This window comes from Erinaceus europaeus, chromosome 2 (assembly GCF_950295315.1).
Source record: "Erinaceus europaeus chromosome 2, mEriEur2.1, whole genome shotgun sequence".
Classification (NCBI taxonomy): Eukaryota; Metazoa; Chordata; class Mammalia; order Eulipotyphla; family Erinaceidae; genus Erinaceus; species Erinaceus europaeus.
Genome location: NC_080163.1, coordinates 57,982,824 through 58,002,707, shown reverse-complemented (window position 1 = coordinate 58,002,707; position 19,884 = coordinate 57,982,824). Strand labels below are relative to the sequence as shown.

The 19,884-nt window shown below is 37.8% G+C and overlaps 1 protein-coding gene across 1 annotated transcript; it reads right to left on the bottom strand.

Annotated features, from left to right (window-relative positions):
• Window positions 1–2,878: 2,878 nt before the first annotated feature.
• Window positions 2,879–3,844, bottom strand: LOC103107633 (olfactory receptor 2T8-like). The gene has a single exon (XM_007516444.2). It carries the CDS (start codon window positions 3,815–3,817, stop codon window positions 2,879–2,881), a length of 939 nt encoding a protein of 312 aa, XP_007516506.2. The 5' UTR covers window positions 3,818–3,844.
• Between the last annotated feature and the right edge of the window lie 16,040 nt (window positions 3,845–19,884).

Sequence of the window (19,884 nt, the reverse complement as noted above, 5' to 3'; positions counted from 1 at the left end):
CCAGTAAAAAATAGAATATATACCTGAACACACAACTTCTACATTCTACAGTCTAATTTTTTTCATTTATAAGCAAGAAATTTTTTCCATAGCTTCAGTGAGATGATCCCACTACCTGAATTGGAATATTTCACTACAAAGAATAATATAAACAAACTCACAATTTTAAAATCAACAGGATGCCCTATGAGATAAATACTAAATACAATGAAAATAGTGAACATTCAGGAATTGAATACAAAAGAAATGTCAGAAAATATATAAAAATGGGACTCGAAAATAGTTCATCCAAGCTCAGGCAAAAAAAAAACTAATATAGCCACAGGTCCTTTGGAATATAACTAAAATATGCCTACTAGCTACCTACAAAATGGAGGACCCCCTAACTCTTCATCTGCACTATTCTAGCCTTTAGGTCTATGATTGGTCAGCAATTTGTTTAGCTTTGTATGTTAACTCTCTTGTCAACCACCAGGTTCCAGATACTACAATGATGCCAATCCGACTTCCCTGGACAGACAACCCCACCAATATGTCCTGGAGCTCCACTTCCCTAGAGCACTTCCCCACTAGGGAAAGAGAGAGGCAGGCTGAGAGCATGGATTGACCTGTCAACGCCCATGTTCAGCAGGGAAGCAATTACAGAAGCCAGACCTTCAACCTTGCATCCCACAATGACCTTGGGTCCATACTCCCAGAGGGTTAAAGAATAGGAAAACTGTTAGGGGAGGGAATGGGATACAGAGGTCTGGTGGTGGGAATTGTGTGAGTTTGTACCCCTTACCCTATTGTTTAGTCAATGTTTCCTTTCTATAAATAAAAAATTAAATAAAAAAGAAGATTCTGTACATATAAAATTTAAAAAAAAGAAAATAGTTCATCCAGTAGCACACACTTTGTCATGTGCAAAGACCCAAGTTCAAGCCCCCAGCCACCACATGGGAACAACAGGCAAAGGAGAAATTTCATGAACTACAGAGCAGTACTGTGGTGTCTCTCCATCTCTTTCTCCCTCTCTCTCCTTTATTTTTCATATTTAATCCAAACAACTGTAAAAAGAGTTCACAAGGAGTGGTAGAATCATGCAGGCATGAAGCCCCAGTAAAGCCCTAGCAAAAAAAAAAAACTAAAATAAAGGAGAAGAATAAAATACATAATAACATCAGAAAGCTAACGATTTCATTTCAAAAAAAAATTCCAATCAGACCTATTAGTGTCATATGTTGCCTATTAGTGAACCAACAAATTATTTTGCCTTCTACGTATGTGCACACTTCTCTTTAAGTATAAATGAGGGCTGGGGAGATAGCATGATGGTTATGCAAAATTACTTTAATACCTGAGACTCTGATGTCAAACGTTCAATCCCCAGCACCACCATAAACCAGAGCTGAGCAGTGCTCTGGTAAACAAACAAAAAAAAATTAATGAGTTATTTCACAAAGGATTTAGTCAGTAGCTAAATTTAGTTAATAAATGAATGCCAAGAATATTTAGCATCCTTATACATCAGAGAAATACAAATTAAAAAACAAAACTACTATGCTCAATAGAAGAGGTATAATTAAGAAGGTTGATAACACCCACAATTGCTGCCAATTTGGAGCAATTTATATTTATTCATGAGCTTTACTGATGGAAGTTAAAATCAAACATCTATGCTAAAAGATAATTCCACTGAAAAAATTGCCTGTGGAGTGTGGTGGCTTTGTCATGCAGGCACTGAGCCCCAGTGATAATCCTTGTAGAAATTAAAATAAATATATAAATTTTTTAAAAAGATAGTTGTACTGACAGAAGTCAGAATATGTGATCAGAAAAATAACAGTTTTTATCACAACAGCTCCAGACTGAAAACAGCTTAAATATCTATCCATGTAATAGTAGAATGATGATATATTCAGAAAAGAGAATACTACCTAACAATAGAAAAAGAAAAATGATGTAAAATTGCAGAGGGTCTTTGAGAATACGTTAATCTGAGAGAAAAGCATAATGTCTTTCTTAAATACAGTAAATTTTCATTGATGTGAAATTCTAGAATAAGCATAACAAAAAAGTAAAAATGCAAATAAGGCTATAACTATATCTAGGTTGAGAGAAGTTTCACCGGAAGAGATCAAAGGAAGCATTTCTGGTCTCATGAGTTGTGCCTCTTTAGCTGTTGTGTTAAAAGCATTATATTATTATAACAGATTGAAAGGCATCTTTCAGGCATGAATATCTAATGTTAATTCATACCTCCATGTTGAAAATAAGTCATCAATAATCAAAACTCAGACTACTAACTATGTCCTTTGAATCCATTTTGTGAGGTATGTAGAAACATTTTTAAAGGATTTGTGACTCACAGATTTTTTTTTGTTTTATTTTTGTTTTTACCAAAGCACTGCTCGGTTCTGGCTTTTTGATGGTTTGGGGGATTCAGTGAACCTGGGACCTTGGAGTCTCAGGCATTAGAGTCTGTTTGCATAACCACTATGCTATCTTTCCCCCCATCCATGAAGTTTTTTTATCTGGTTTGATTTGTTAATGACAGTTCAGTAACTGATCCCAAAATGGGGAGTTCTGTCTACATGTCAAAGTAAAAGAGACTAGATAATGGCAAACTTGTTAAGCATACACAAGGAGCCAGGTTCCAGCTCCTGGTCTCCACCTGCAGAAGGGAAGCTTCATGAGATGTAATGTAGTGCTGCAAGTGTCTCTCTACCTCACTCCCTTCTCAATTTCTCTCTGTCTGTATCCAATAAGTAAACAAATGTTTTAAAGTAAAATACAAATCACAGGTATAAATGGAATATGAGGATAAAAACTCTATAAAATATTATAATCACTTAACAAAGTCTTCAAATTTGGGACAAAGTAATGCAATCTTAATCTAATCGCGACATGTGGCAGCACACTGACCCAGACACTTTCTTAGGGCTCCTTTGACCTCGCTGTTCCTCAGACTGTAGATCAAGGGGTTCAACACAGGGGTGAAGATGGTGTAGAATGCTGACACAATCTTATCATGATTCGCTGACCTATAGGATTTGGGTCTCATGTAGATAAATATGGCAGCTCCGTAGAAGAGACCCACCACAGCCAAATGCGAAGAGCAGGTGGCAAAAGCCTTCTTCCGAGCTTCTGTAGAACGCATCTGGACAACAGCAGAGAGGATGAGACTATAGGAGATGAGGATGAGGCAAAATGGGATCAGGAGCATCAACACACAGCAGACGTACATGACATATTCAAAAACAGATGTGTCAGCACAAGCTAAACGCACCAGAGTGGGGGCCTCACAGAAGAAATGATCAACCTCATGTGTGCTGCAAAATGAGAAGCTCAGAGTAGCAGCAGCCTGCATCATTCCATCAACTGCTCCCAAGAACCATGACCCCAAAGTCATTCTCAGGCATAATGGCCAGCTCATGAGGACTGGGTATCTCAGTGGATGGCAAACAGCCACATAGCGATCATAAGACATGGCTGCTAAGAGGAAGCATTCACCTCCTCCCAGAGTGAGGAAGAAGAAGATCTGCAACCCACAGCCAGTAGGAGTGATGGACTTTTTGCCAGTCAAATAGTCAGCAGCCATTTTAGGAACAACAGTGGAAACCAGCATTAAATCCATGAGGGAAAGCTGACTCAGTAGGAAGTACATGGGCGTGTGGAGACGGGGGTCCTGGTGAATCAGGAGAATCATGAGGGCATTGCCAAGCAGGGAGATAAAAGCAGTTGTCAGAACCATCACAAAGAGAAATAGGTGGACTCCTGTGTAGTTCAAGAGTCCCAGGAGAATGAAATCTGATGTAGTGTTCCCATTTTCCATTATTTCAAACAGAAGTGACACTGAAAATGGTGAAATAGATAGAGTGTCCATCATAAACAATACTCGATTGGAATTGTATATTTTTTAATTTTTTATTTAGTTTCCTTTATTGGAGGATTAGTGTTTTACAGTCAACAGAAAACACAATAGTTTGTACATGCATAACATTTCTCAGTTTTCCACATAACAATACAACCCCCACTAGGTCCTCTGTCATCCTTTTCCAGGGCCTGTACTCTCCCCCCACCAACCCCAGAGTCTTTTACTTTGGTGCAATACACCAACTGAAGTCTAGGTTCTACTTAGTGTTTTCTCTTATGATCTTGTTTTTCAACTTCTGCCTGTGAATGAGATCATTCCATATTCATCTTTCTGTTTGACTTATTTCACTTAACGTGATTTCTTCAAGCTCCATCCAAGATGGGCTGAAAATAGTGAAATTACTATTTTTAATAGCTGAGTATTCCATTGTGTATATATACCACAACTTGCTCAACCACTCATCTGTTGCTGGACACCTGTGTTGCTTTCAGGTTTTGACTATTACAAATTGTGCTGCTATGAACATGGTTATACACAAATCTTTTTGGATGGGTGTGTTGGGTATATTTTTTTTAACAGAGCACTGCACAGCTCTGGCTTTGACCCAAGGTCCTTAAGAGTCTCAGGCATTAAAGTATTTTGCTTCATCAATATGCTGTCTCCCGTCCCGAAAATGAATATGTAAACATGATGAGACCTATTTCAGATCCTTCATCTGCAGTTTGCAGAAAGATTTAATTCAGTCATAAAGTCAGTTTCAACTTCTTTCAAATATTTTCTCATTCTTGAGTTTTCCAAAATACATATTTATCAGTTTTATTTTATTCTCTTAGTATCTTACTTATTTCTTGAGAGAAAGCATATAAAAGAGAAGGGGGTCTAGGAAGATAGTATAATGTTCATGCAAAAAGCCTTTCATTCCTTGGGGCACCAAAGCCCTAAGCTGAGAGAGAGAGAGAGAGAGAGAGAGAGAGAGAGAGAGAGAAGAATGAGGAGGAGGAGGAGGAGGTGGAAGAGAGGAGAAGGGAAGGGAGGGGAGGGGAAGGGAGAAGAGAGGAGAAGAGAGGAAGGGAGGGGAGGGGAGGGGAGGGGAGGGGAGGGGAGGGGAGGGGAGAAAAGGAGGGGAGGGGAGAAAAGGAGAGGAGAGGAGAGGAGAGGAGAGGAGAGGAGAGGAGAGGAGAGGAGAGGAGAGGAGAGGAGAGGAGAGGAGAGGAGAGGAGAGGAGAGGAGAGGAGAGGAGAGGAGAGACCTCAGCACTGCTCATCTCTGGCATATGGCAGTGGCAGAAATTGAACTTTGAGCCCCTGGGATCTCAGGCATGAATGTACTGTGTTCTTACACAGAGATATCTCCCTGCCCTCAACTTTACTGCTTGCCAGTTGGCATAATTAATAAAAGATCTTGATAAGCTACAGGAATCAAGTGTCTTTACCTACCTGACACAAACATATGAGGACAGTAGATTATTCACACCATTTGTCATTTCTATACACTTACTTTATATCATGTGTAGTCAATATTCATAGAAACAGAATTAATGAATGTGTTTACAATATTTTATGATATAAAATCTCAGTCTTTAATAAGGGTTGTGCCTATATAAGATCAGAATGCACTGAGACTTACCAAATTCAGATAACTTTTCTTGACAGTGATTAATCCAGAAAATCATTATTTTAATTTCCAAACAAAAGGGTTTATATTCTCAGGTCTCACAAGTGAAAACCTTAGTCTGGGACTGGAAAACATAACTTAATGTGGAACTGTTAGTGCTATAGATTAACCTTACTGAATTAGACACTGAAAACAATAGTGATCTTTTTAAAACATTTTCTCCAGTATAACACTACAATATTAAATGCAAATTTTCACTAACTGTAGAAAGGCATTTTGTATAATCAAACTATTTTCTTTTCAAAATCAGAAACACAAATTTTACTGGATAAAGAAAGAAAATCCTTCAGGGGAGCTAGATGGTGGCACAAGATTTGATACCATGCACAAGGACCTGAACTCAAGGACCCAGGCCCCACCTACATGCGGAAGCTTCACCAGTGGTGAAAAAATGTTGCAGGTGTCTCTCTGTCTCTCTCTGTCTCCCTCTTTATATCCCCCTGCCTCTTCCTCTCAATTTTTCTTAATCCTATCAAAGTCGAAGAAAAGGAAACAAACGGCCTCTGGGAATGGTAGATTCATTGTGCAGCCACCAACCCCCAGCAATAACCCTGGTTTTAAAAAAAGAAAAAGGAAAAAGTCCTTTTCTTCTTCAACCAATCACAAAGGCAAAGCATTTTTTTTTCTTTAGTCCCAAGAAAAATCTAAATATTTAAATGTATTTTATAGACTAGGTAGTGGTTCATCTGGTAGAGTACACGTCTAGTGGTTCATCTGGTAGAGTACACGTCACCATACTCAAAAACCCATGTTTAATCCCCTAGTCCCCATTTTCTGGGGTGGAAGGGAGGGGTAGCTTCACAAATGGTGAAACACTGCTAAAGGTGTCTCTCCTTCTCTGTCTCTCACACTCTCAAAGAACAAGAAAGACAAAGAAAAATAGCTGCTGGCAACACTGGAGTTGTGCAAGACTGCAATAACTTTAGTGACAAAAAAATATATAGAGAGAGAAATATATGAAGGCATTATAACCTCTGACCTCTTAGCCCAAACTGTTCTAGCCTGCTGAATAAATATGACCACAATTGCAAAGGTGAAGATGTTAATTCACTCTAAAGGATAAGGTATAATTCAGTGGAATTATGTGGTAGAAAGTATTTCCTTTTTCCATTATCATTCTGAGCCCCCCACATAGAACAGCAATAACTCCCACCGCCCTTTCCTTGAGTCACTGGCAACCACCATTCTACCTTCTGTCTATATGTGTTTGGCTACTCTCAAAATCCTATATAAATGGAATCATACAGTTTTTTTTTTGTGTGTGTGTGACTACTTTACTATATGCCCCTTAACACAAAGACTTGAAAGTTCATCTACATTATACTATATTTTGGAATTTTCTCCCATTTTCAGACTGAATACTTCCTTGCATGAATATACTACACATTATATATTCATTCCATCCATGGATCTTTTCCTGCTGCCACTCCCATTATATATGTTAAGTATCCACTTAAAGAGATTTTTTTTTATAGCAAATGTTTATTTTCAAAAAATATAAGCTCATCTAGGGTAAAAATACACCAATTTAAGTTAAAGCTTTGTGTGCATCAATGTTCATCATAGTCTTATCAATATTTCCATTCTATAAATAATAATTTAAAAAAGAATAAGACTTTCCAGTTACGAAGCATATTTTGTTATTATGAAGTTTCTACATTCAGTTCAATATTTTTTCAAATACACAAAATCATTAGCCTAAAATAGTGAGGCTCCAGAGATAACAAACAAAAAAAAATGAAAAAAAAAAACTGTCAATGTATACAGTAGCATTAAATGAAAGAAAATTCAATACTTACCAGCATAGAAACAGGAAAATTTACTGCTCTAAATATAAATATTTTCTTCACCACAGCATCAGAATTCTCGACATTTTGATTATTTCTTCACCTACCACAGTGTCTTACTTAGAATAGTGCTAAACTATAATATATTTACACTAATCAAAAAGCCATTTCTTTTGAAATGCTTTTAGAAAGCATGGGTATAACCTCTTTCTCACAGTCAAAAAAATATCTAGAAAATTGCTTGTGAGTTTCCATTTTATGTTTTTATTATTTCTGTTATCATTAAAACTATAAGTCTTTTCACCTAAAATAATAAGATGATGATCACATGTTCAGAAAAAAAGCAACACTGTGCTGAATCATTTATTTGATTGAATTAGCAAGTTATTGCAAGCATTTTAATGTGGTGATTATTTTAGCAAGCATACATTCTACATCTAAATAATTTGTTGTTTTTTGTTTTTCTTTCTTTCTCTCTCTCTTTTTTTAACCAGATCACTGCTCAACTCTGGTTTATAGTGGTGTGGGGAGATTGAACCTGGGACTATGGTAAAGCCTCAGGCATGAAAGTTTCTTTGCATAACAATTAGACTATCTCCTCCTCCGCCCAATCTAAATAGTTTAAACTACCTAGTAAAGTGAAATTTATTTATACAACTACATAGAGGAAGTAGATGAACGTCAACATATCATTAAGCAATTACTGAATACTAACAGATGAGTGTAACATACTCACTTAAGATCAAATGATGAACCAGTAGGATCTGGTCCCCCTCAGAACTCCATCCTCCTAAGGCACTCTTTTCAGTGGAAGAAGGAAGGACCTTCTGGTATGGAAGCACTGAGCTTGCTCTTATCAGTGTGCAGATGGCCTGCCTAGAGGTGTGGCCTATCAGCCTCATTTACTAAAAATACTGTATTATCAACATATCAGAGCTACTTAAGTCTGATATTTCGAGTACTTTCCAGGCATAGTTTTCAGAGATTTTAGGGATTCTCAAAACATATATCCTTCCCTCTACGTCTTTAGAAAGATATGTGCTTATGTGGAAGTCCAGCGCTGGCGAAGCAGGTTAAGCTCACATGACATAAAGCCCAAGGACCGGTTAGGATCCTGGTTCAAGCCCCCCCACTCCCCACCTGCAGGGGAGTCACTTCACAGGCGGTAAAGCAGATCTGCAGGTGTCTCTCTGTCTCTCTTCCTTTCTATCTCCCCCTTCTCTCTCAATTTCTCTCTGTCTCTATCCAATAACAATTAAATAAATAAATAAATAATAAAATTTTTAAAAAGATGTGCTCATGTACAAGTAAAAGTAAAGTATTGGTGAATTTCCTTGAAAAGAAATGATATTAAAATAAATTAATTTAAATTAATTTTAAATTAATTTAAATTATTTTACTGTAATTTTTAAAATTACATTAAAATATAAATAGGGATGGCTTTGGAATTGCTTTTTTTTTTTACTTTGATGGAGGAGTGGATTAGAGCACGTCACTGAGAGACAGACTTTTGCCAATGAGAATTATTAAATTGATGGAAGCTCATAGTAAAATTCTTCTGTGCTTTTCCTCTTTTTTAATAGTGATTCAATAATGATTAACAAGATTGTAAGAGAACAAGGGTGCATGGTGAGAAACAGACTAGAACCTGGTTTGTATGTGTGGCAAAGCAGAGGCGCTATCAGAGTGACCTTGTCTCTCCCACCACCAGAGTTCCATTTCCCATCCCCTTCATTGGAAGTTTCCCTGTTTTAACCTTCTGGGAATATGAACCAAAGACCTTTTTTTTTTAGACAGAGAGAAATGGAGAGAGAAGGGAAGGCAGAAAAGGGGAGAGAGAGTTAGACACCTGCAGACCTGCTTCACCCCTTGTGAAGCGACTCCCCTGAATCGGTATCCTTAGGCTGGTCCTTGCGCTTTGTGCCACCTACGCTTAACCCACTGTGCTACCTACCGCCTGACTCCCTGGACCAAAGATCGTTATAGGGTGCAGAAGATGGAAAGTCTGGCTTCTGTAATTGCTTTTCCACTAGACCTGGGCATTGGCAGATTGATCCATACCCATAATTTTCCTCTTGGAACTTAATTTGAGAGAACCATTGTATATTATAAGCTTCACTTTGTGCATCTATGTGGTATTATTTTATTTTACACTCATGTAATCAAATCTATGATCATGGCAACAACAATATAAGCCTCACCATCCATGACTATAAAAAAGAAAAATAGCCCCAGTTGAAAAACAAGAACAGGAAGGAAAACACAAAGCACAGCTTGGGCTGGAGTTGGTGTATTGCACCAAAAAAAAAGACTCTGGAGTGGTGGGGAGGGTTCAGGTCCTGGAACATGAATGACAGACCAGGACCTAGTGGGGGCTGTATTATTATGTGGAAATGTTATGCATGCACAAACTATTATATTTTGTTGTCTACTGTAAACTATTAATCCCCCAATAAAGAAATTTTAAAAAATAGCCCCAAGAGAGCTCCCCAGGTACGGCATGCAGCTTGCCATATGCACAGCCCAGGTTCAATTCCTGGCACCACATGGAAGGTGCTCTGACACTATAAACTATCTCTCCCTTTCTTTGACTCTCTTTCTAGCTCTTTGTCTGAATGAAAATGAGGACTAGTGTGGTGGAACCATGTATATACAAGTCCTTGGCTGAAAAACTATAATAAATGTTCTTCATCTCTCTCTTGAAATAGTTGTCTGGAAAATGTAATGCTGTACAGATCTGAGCTATGATAGCTGGTTAATTCTGGTAAAATGGATTGATGTCTGTCACTCTACTAAGTTTTGAAGGTCGCAAAACACTGAAGATTTTAGCTAGTCTGCTGCCTTTGGGTACTGAATTTTATCGAATTAGCTAATCTGACTACATTTAGAATGTGACAACCCATCTGTGTGGGTCATCCTCAGCTCTCCACCTCCCTGGCTCCTGGGGGTCCTGGGGGCCCTGGTGTTGAGGGAGAGTGCACAGAGAGGAATCAATCACAACCTCCTCTGGGAGAAGCTTCAGAAAGATGACTCATTTATTGAAGATATAAGCAAGCAGATATACCCAAGAGTTAGGAAAAGGTTAAGGTAATCATTAAGCCACACCCACAATACAGGGTTAAGTCTTGACCTATCAGGTGTTTGTTCATTACTGGGAAGTTACCACACAAGGTCTGGTCATGAGCTCACCATGCATAGGTAAGATTCTCTCTAACGGTGAAACACGAGCACCTCAAGGCAGGGGGGGAAGGGGCAGATAAGCAAAACCAGGATATTTGTTTCAGTTGGTTTCATATTGGTTTCAGTTGGCCATATATGGTAATTCATGGCCTTTGTTCAAAGGGAATGAGGAAGCATGTGCAGGAAGGTTCCTGGACTGGAAAACTCTATCCATCATAAGGTCATGGGGTCAAGTGGGGACATGTCTACTGCCCCTCCTGTGAGGAGGGGCTTGGGGTCGACCCTCTCAGACCCTCATGGAGATGATGGCCTGGATTTCCCAGACAGCAGGCTTTTCCCCACACATCTAGTGATATATGTCTATAAGTAATAGACAAATTATTCCTTTTTTATTCATTTAAACTTTTTTATTGCAGGGGTTAGTGTTTTATAGTATAGTATTTTTTTATAAATATTTGTTTAGTTTTTATTTGGTATGACAGAGGTACATTGAGATAAAAGAGAGATGATGATAGAGATAGAGAGATAGAGACACGCAGCACTGCTTCACTATTTGTGATGCTTCTCCCCTGCAGGTGGGAATCAGGGGCTTTAACCAGGGTCCTTGAGCACAGTAATGTGTGTCCTTGTTGGTATGCTTCTAAATTCTGCTTATAAGACCTTCTGTTTTGATCATCACATTAGGTTCGCTTGTATTGTTTAACGCTGTGGTCTGTTTACATAATCATTGTTTTCATTGGTTTAATCCCCACTGATTCACGCGCTTTTTCCTTCTCTCCACCACCTATACTACGTACTTCCTCTTCCTGAAACTTCCACCTCAGGAGATATAAAGAACATTATTTTCTAATGAATAGAGATTGTTGAACTACATCCCCACTCATCAATAAAGATTGAACTGAGTTCCCAGCTCAGCCATGAGTCCCTGGTCATCTCTTTTCTGACCTTGTTTTTCAACTTCTGCCTGAGAGTGAGATCATCCCATATTCATCCTTCTGTTTCTGACTTATTTCACTCAACATGATTTTTTTCAAGGTCCATCCAAGATCGGCTGAAAACAGTGAAGTCACCATTTTTTACAACTAACTAGTATTCTATTGTGTATATATACCAAACTTGCTCAGCCACTCATCTGTTGATGGACACCTGAGTTGCTTCCAGGTTTTGGCTATTACAAATTGTGCTGCTAAGAACATATGTGTACATAGATCTTTTGGGATGTATATGTTGTGTTCCTTAGGATATATCCCCAGGAGAGGAATTGCAGGGTCCATTTCTAGCCTTCGGAGAGTTCTCCAGACTGTTCTCCATAGAGGTTGGACCAATTGACATTCCCACCAGCAGTGTAGGAGGGTTCCTTTGGCCCCACACCCTCTCCAGTATTTGCTGCTGTTACCTTTTCTGATGTATGACATTCTCACAGGAATGAAGTGGTATCTCGTTGTTGTCTTTATTTGCATGTCTCTGACAATCAGAGACTTGGAGCATTTTTTCATGTGTTTCTCAGCCTTTTGGACCTCTTCTGTGGTGAATATTCTGTCCATGTCCTCCCCCCATTTTTGGATGGGGTTATTTGTTGTCTTGTTGTTGAGTTTGGCAAGCTCTTTATATATGTTGGTTATTAAACTCTTGTCTGATATATGGCATGTAAAGATCTTCTCCCATTCTGTGAGGGGGTCTCTTGGTTTGGGTAGTGGTTACTTTTGCTGTGAAGAAGCTTTTTAATTTGATGTAGTCCCATAGGTTTATACTTGCCTTAGTCTTCTTTGTAATTGGATTCATTTCATTGAAAATGTCTTTAAAATTTATGCGGAAAAGAGTTCTGCCAATATTTTCCTCTAAGTATCTGATAGTTTGTGGTCTAACATCCAAGTCCTTGATCCACTTGGAATTTACTTTTGTATTTGGTGAAATACAATGATTCGATTCAGTTTCATTCTTCTGCATGTTTCAACCCATTGTTTCCAACACCATTTGTTGAAGAGACTCTGCTTCCCCATCTAATAGTATGAGCCCCTTTGTCAAAGATTAGATGTCCATAGGTGTGGGGGCTCACTTCTGGGCTCTCAATTCTATTCCACTGGTCACTTCTTTCACTTCTTTGGTTAGGTTTACTCCTAGATATTTTATTGTTTTGTTGCTATAGTAAAAGGAATTGATTTCTGGATTTCAATTTCTCCTAGCTTAGTGTTTGCATAGAGGAATGCCACTGACTTTTGAATGTTAATTTTGTAGCCTGACACCTTACTGTATTTCCTGATGATTTCCAAAAGCTTCTTGCTAGATTCCTTAGGTTTTTCTGTGTATACTATCATGTCATCTGCAAATAGGGAGAGTTTGACTACTTCTCTTCCAATCTGTATGCCTTTAATTCCTTGCTCCTGCCTGATTGCTATGGCAAGAACTTCCAACACTATGTTGAATAGTAATGGTGATAGTGGGCAGCCCTGTCTAGTACCTGATCTGAGGGGAAATGCTTCCAGTTTTTCACCATTGAGTATGATGTTGGCTGTAGGTTTGCTATATATAGACTCCACTGTCTTGAGGAATTTTCCATCTATTCCCATTTTTTGTAGTGTTTTGATCATAAAGTGATGTTGTATTTTGTCAAAGGTTTTCTCTGCAGCTATTGATATGACCATGTGGTTTTTGGTCTTGCTTTTGTTGATGTGGTGGATCACATTGATTGATTTATGTATATTAAACCAATCTTGCATGACTGGGATAAACCCCACTTGGTCATGATGAACAATCTTTTTAATATACTGCTGTATCCGGTTGGCTAGAATTTTGTTCAGTATTTTCACATCTATGTTCATCAGAGATATTGGTCTGTAGTTTTCTTTTTTTGGTTGTGTCCCTGTCTGCTTTTGGCTGGCAGGGAGTTTTCCAGTATCTTCAATCTTCTGCTTCCAGAAGACTTTTAAAAGTAGAGGTATTAGTTCTTCTTTGAAGGTTTTGTAGAATTCAGTTGTAAAACCGTCTGGCCCAGGACTTTTATTTTTGGGGAGATTTTTGATAACTGTTTCAATTTCATTAGCTGTGATGGGCCTGTTCATGTTATCCACTTCCTCTTTACTTAGTTCTGGAAGTTGATAGGTGTCTAGGAAATCATCCATTTCTTCCAGGTTCTCTAGCTTGGTGGCATATAGTTGTTCATAGAAGCCTCACATGATATGTTGAATTTCTGCAGTGTCTGTTGTGATATCTCCTCTTTCATTTACTATCCAATTTATTTGGGTCTTCTCCCTTTTTTTGTTTTGTGAGTCTGGTTAAAGGCTTGTCGACTTTGTTTACTCTTTCGGAGAACCAACATTTGCTTTCATTGATCTTTTGTATGGTTTTCTTATTCTCAATGTCATTTATTTCTGCCCTAACTTTAGTGATTTCTGTCCTTCTGGTTGCTTTAGGGTTCCTTTGTTGTTCTTCTTCTAGGTCTTTAAGATGTGCAATCAGGCTGTTTATTAGTGCTTTTTCTTGTTTCCTAATGTGTGCTTGTATAGCTATGAACTTCCCTCTCAGTACTGCCTTAGCTGTGTCCCAAATATTTTGATAGCTTACGTCTTCATTTTTATTGAAGTCTCGAAACATTTTGATTTCTTCCTTGATTTCCTCTTTAACCCAGAGGTTGTTAAGAAGTGTACTGTTGAGCTTCCACATTTTGGGACTATTACTAATCTTTTGTTGATTGTTAAGTGTTAGTTTAATTCCACTGTGGTCTGAAAAGATGGATGCTTGGGATGATTTCAATGCTCTTGAATTGGCTGATGCTGTCTTTATGGCCTAACATATGGTCTATCCTTGAGAATGACCCATGTGGATTTGAGTAAAATGTGTATTCCAGTTTCTTGGGATTAATGACTGAAAATGTCCGATAGTTCTAGTTCATCTATCTCTTCATTTAGCTCCCTTATGTCTTTATTGATTTTCTGGCTGTATGATCTGTCAAGTTGAGAGAGTGGGGTGTTGAAATCCCCTACTATGACTGTGTTGCTGTTAATATATTGTTGTAGCTCTTTCAGTAGACATTTGATGTATTTAGATGGCTTCTCATTGGGTGTATAGATGTTAATAATTGTTAAGTCCTCTTGATTGACTGATCCTCTGAGCATTAAGTAGTGTCCATTCCTATCTTTTTTAATATTATCTATTTGAAAGTCTATCATGTCAGATATGAGAATAGCTGTTCCTGCCCTTTTTTGTGGGCCATTGGCTTGTATGATAGTTTTCCATCCTTTCACTTTAAGTCTGTGTTTGTCTTGTTGAGTTAGGTGGGTTTCCTGTAGAAAGCATATTGTTGGGTTGTGTTTTCTGATCCATCTTCCTACTCTGTGTCTTTTAATAGGTGAATTCAGGCCATTGACATTTACTGATATCAAAGACTGAAGATATTTTAACACCATTCTTGTAGAGTTTTGGAGTGTTCTGATATATGTCCTATTTATGATGGTCTGACTGTTTATAGAAGACCTTTCAGAACTTCTTTCAGAGCAGGCTTGGTGATAGTTGATTCCTTCAACTGTTGCTTGTGTGAGAAGGTTTTGATGCCTACATCTAGTCTGAATGACAGTCTAGCAGGATATAGTATTCTTGGTTGAAAGCCTTTCTCGCTGAGCACTCGACAGATATCTTGCCATTCTCTTCTGGCCTGTAGTGTTTGTGTGGAGAAGTCTGGTGCTAATCTTATGGGTTTTCCTCTGTAGGTGACTCTTTGTTTCTCTCATGCAGCCTTCAGATTCCTTTATTTATCCTTATTCCTTTCCATTCTAAATATGATGTGTCTTGGTGTCTTTATGTCTGGGTTAATTCTGTTTAGAACCTTATGGGCTTCTTGAACCTTTATGTCTTTGATGTTATCTAGACTAGAGAAGTTTTCAGCTATTATGGTCTGAAGAATGCTTTCTTCCTCTCCCTCTCTTTCTTCCTCTGGTAAGCCAATAATGCTTATATTGTTTCTTTTGAAGTCATCTCATAGGTCTCTGTTGTTGTTTTCAGCATCTCTTAATCTCTTTTTGAGATATCTTACTTCTTTTTCAGTTGTCTCTAATTCATCCTCGATCTTGCTAATTCTGTCTTTAGCCTCATTGATTCTATTCTCTCTGCCCTCAACTGTTTTCTGGAGTTCATCTTTTTTGTTGCCCTGTTCTGATACTGTTTTAGCTTGTTCAGCTAGTTGTGTTCTTAGCTCAGCTATTTCAGCTTTCAGCTCTCTAATAACCTTGAGATAGTTAGTGTTTTCTTCCAGAGTCTCATTTGTTGTTCCTGTATTTCTGATTACAATTCTCTCAAACTCTTTACTCACTCCTGTGATTATTTCCTTAGCTAATGTTTGGATGTTGAACTCGTTATTTTGTGTTTCACCCTTTGGGGGGCATTTAGCTAGACTGTTGTCCTGGTTAGTTTCTCCAATATTTCTTCTTGTTGGTTTACCCATTTTATATATTATGTTATGAGTTCCCTCTCTTAGTACTTTTTCAAATTCCTGTATTGACTTGTGTCTAAGTAAGGTAATTAAGGGTTCACGGTGATGGAAGTTAACAGTTGTTTCAATAGTATTTTAATCCCTGAGTTGGAGCTCAGTGATTTAAAAGCCTCTTTTTTATTTTTTTTTCTTCTCTGTAGGCTATGGGAGCCTGAGGGCTTCTAACTATAAGTAGGCTTCTTAACTTAATCACTGACTCCTGACCAAGAGATAAGGCAGGGTGTGGCAGAGATAGTCCGGTGGTTATGCAAAGAGACTTTCACAGCCTTACAGCTATGCCACCAAGGTTTTTGCACTCACTGGTGCTTTGGTGGGTTCCTGTAGTCATTCAAGTCCTGTCTTGTTTCAGTCCCAGGTGGTCTCTTTTGGTATTCCTAGTTAATCCGGGAGAGGAGAGGAGACTCCCTGGTCATCTCTCTCACGCCCGTGAAGCTGGCCCAGTATCTGGCACCTGGAACAGGGACCAGCATGTCCTCAACCAGATGCACCACTGACTGGCCCCTGCAGTATAATCTTTAACACATAGGCACAGCCTCTCATCTCCCCTTGACTGGATACACATCAGGATGCTAATGTCCCTTCATCTAGTCCTTTTCCCTCCTTCCCCAGAGTCCTTTGTTTTGATGGAACACACCACTCTTAGTCCAATATTTACCATATTTTCTCTTACCGTTCTTTGTTTTTAAGTTCTACTTAAATATAGAGATCATTTGATACTGATCTTTCTCTTTTGGCTTGTCTCACCCAACATGATGCCTTTGAGTTCTGATCACACTATTGCAAAGATGATTTCATCTTTTTGACGGCTGCATAGTACTTTATTATGTATATGTACCAAAACTTCCTTAGACATTTATCTGTCATTGGGCATCTGAGTTACTTCCAAGTTTGAGCTACTGCAAACTGTGTTGCTATGAATATACGTGTACATAGATCTCTTTGGATGGGTGTCTTTGGGTTCATTGGCTAAATCCCTAGGATAAAGATCAGATCATAGGGTTGTCTGAGAAACCTCAAAAAAAGCCAGTAAGCCAAGAGGACAAAAGACCAAGAAAGCTGTTTGTGCCAGACATTCCTTTAAATCTCTTCAGTCCTCTTAGTTTATGACCCAAAGAGCTTCTCTTCCAGATAAGCAAGTGTTAATCTAGATTTGCCTATCTCCCTAATATAAGGTTTGACTTTATTTTGATGTTCAGCATATTTGCTTTAATGAACAACAGTGATCACTCTCACAGTCTATGACAGAGCTGAAAATAGTTCTTTTAATTTTAATGTTGTTCAATAAATAGCTACTAATATTGTAAAATGTTGTAATTGTAATTCATCAAGTCTCTAGCACAGGTCACTTTACAAGCAATATTCTCACAGGTAGTGCATGTTATATGAGAAATAGCTGTAACTCTTCTCTGGAATCATAAAGGGCAGTAAGATAATTGATAACATAGCCTACCTAGGGATCAGAACTGCAGATTGGGGACATTCTCTCTGAGGAGTCATCTATTGATAGAAAATAAATTGCCCTTGGACAACTTAAGTAGTGTTTCAGTGTATTTAACCTTCTGTGTTGAAGAGGGCTTTTCACTACTCATATTGGGAGAAAGAAAAATGTACCCCAAATACATTATAAGCAACATCAGTTTTGTTCATATGAGTAAGTAGAAACATTTTTCTCATATTTTGAGTTCATTAATCTGTTATTATTTTTTGAGCTGCATAAGGTATGATGCTTTAACCTCGTGTATAATTCAAAACCTCAAAATCATCTATTTGAAAGAATCCATAAATATGTAAGATGTCATTAACAGGGAGCCTGGCAGTCACACAGAGGTTAAGCACATGTGGCGCAAAGCACAAGGACCAGTGCAAGGATCCCAGTTAGAGCCTCCTGCTCCCCACCTGCATGGGCGTCGCTTCACAAGCGGTGAAGCAGGTCTCCAGGTGTCTATCTTTCTCTCTCCCTCTCTGTCTTCCCCTCCTTTCTCCATTTCTCTCTGTCCTATCCAACAACAATGACAGCAATAACAACAACAATAAGAACTACAACTGTAAAACAACAGGGGCAACAAAAGGGAATAAATAAGTAAATAAATTTTTTTAAATGCCATTAACAAGTTTTATTGAATCTGAAACACTTTAGCCTTATAGGATATGAAGTATATTTAGTTCATTTTGTGAAAGACTTTTGTATGACTAGATTGATTATCTAGTTTTTTTTATTCAAATACAATGTATTGGCTCCATAGTGAGCATAGTTCTGTATGAGAATGATATGTTCTGCTTATGGGTTAAAAACTATACTATAAACAGTTAACCCTCCGAATAAAATTTTTTAATAAATAGAAATATGAAAAAAATAAAATAAATCAGTTATCTATTAAAAAAGATGATATGTTAATATTCTGATTTCCACTCAGGTCACATAAATCTTTCACCTTTTGCTAAGGAGTAATGCACTAAATATAAAAATATTCCAGGAACTTGTCTTCAGTATAAGTATCTTCTCTGAAAGACTTTTGAAAACTGACTTCAATAAGTACTGGGAGATGTCTATACACAATTTATCTTAGTAATAGATGAACATGCATTTTTGAGGGCATATAATAAACTAATTATGTCATTCAATTTGCTGTTCTTCATCTTCCTGAGGTAAAGTGGGTAGATAATTGGAGGCACTGCCTTCAAATTAAGGTGTTCTTCTTGGTTATTATTGTTAGGTGGCTTTATAGTTTTCATGTTTTCTAAGTGATTTGTAAAAATCATGAACTATTTAATATTTATCTAGTTATTAAAAAATGGACATTGTGTCTCATCAAAACTAAATTGGAACATTTTGGAACTGAGGCAATCAGTTACCATTAAATATTTAGAAAGATATCTAATGAGTAGTTTTGAAAATTTGATGAATCTTTTAGAATAAATAGCACAATTCCTGTTGACTTTTTAGGAGAGTTCATTAGTGAAAACATTCTTTGGATTACTTTATTGGGAGAAATGTTGATTTTCAAAGCTATTTTTGTTATAGGGGTATAGTTTCATTTCTCCCTGTGATAGATGTCAACACACCACATTCTCCACAAACTTGTTCGCTTCTTCCACCTAAGCACAGTGGGTCCTTAGATCCACTGCAGATAACAGCAGCTAATTAAAGTTCCACCTTATACATTTCTGTTCTTATTTTTTCTGTTCTTAAGTCCTATCTGTGAGTGATATCACCAGTATTCATCCTTCTTCTTCTGGCTTATTTCATCATATGGTCTGGCAGTCCCAAAGAATATATAAATACTTATCTGAAGAGATCACTGCACACCTTTGTTCAATGCCATTTGCAATAGTAAAAGATTGGAAGAAATTTCTAGACATGAGCAGTAAGAGCAAGGAAGCTAGCATAATGAATGGGTATGAAAAAAGACTTTCATGCCTGAGGCACCAAAGTTCCCAGGTTCAGTCTCCAGCACTACCATAATAAAAGTTTAGAAGTGTCTGACCAAAAATAAGAATAAGTGAAATAAATAAATGGGTTTAAAAGTTTAACATTTTATGAAACATGAACAGTAACTATGCCCTCTTGAGGGGAGTGTAATACATGACAAGTGTAATATCCAAGACAGTTCCTTAGTGCTGAATGGTGGATATATATATATAAAAGATAAAAATAGGATGCACAAAGACTTCCATGCCTAAGGCTCCAGAGGCCCCGAGTTTAACCCCCGCCCAAGTCCCACAATAAATTAGAGCTAAGCATTACTCTGGTTTAAGGGTGGGGAAAGCTGTGCAAAGATAAAAGAGAGAGAGAGAAAGAAAACTAAATTGAGATACATATAATTTATCATAGTTATCACAAACATACTTGTGGACATAATGCTTTTGGAATTCTCTTAAAACTGCAAATTAGGAATAAGAAA

What these genes read in the sequence shown, in the direction of transcription:
- LOC103107633 (XM_007516444.2), bottom strand. Translation starts at nt 3,817, where the DNA reads ATGGAAAATGGGAACACTACATCAGATTTCATTCTCCTGGGACTCTTG.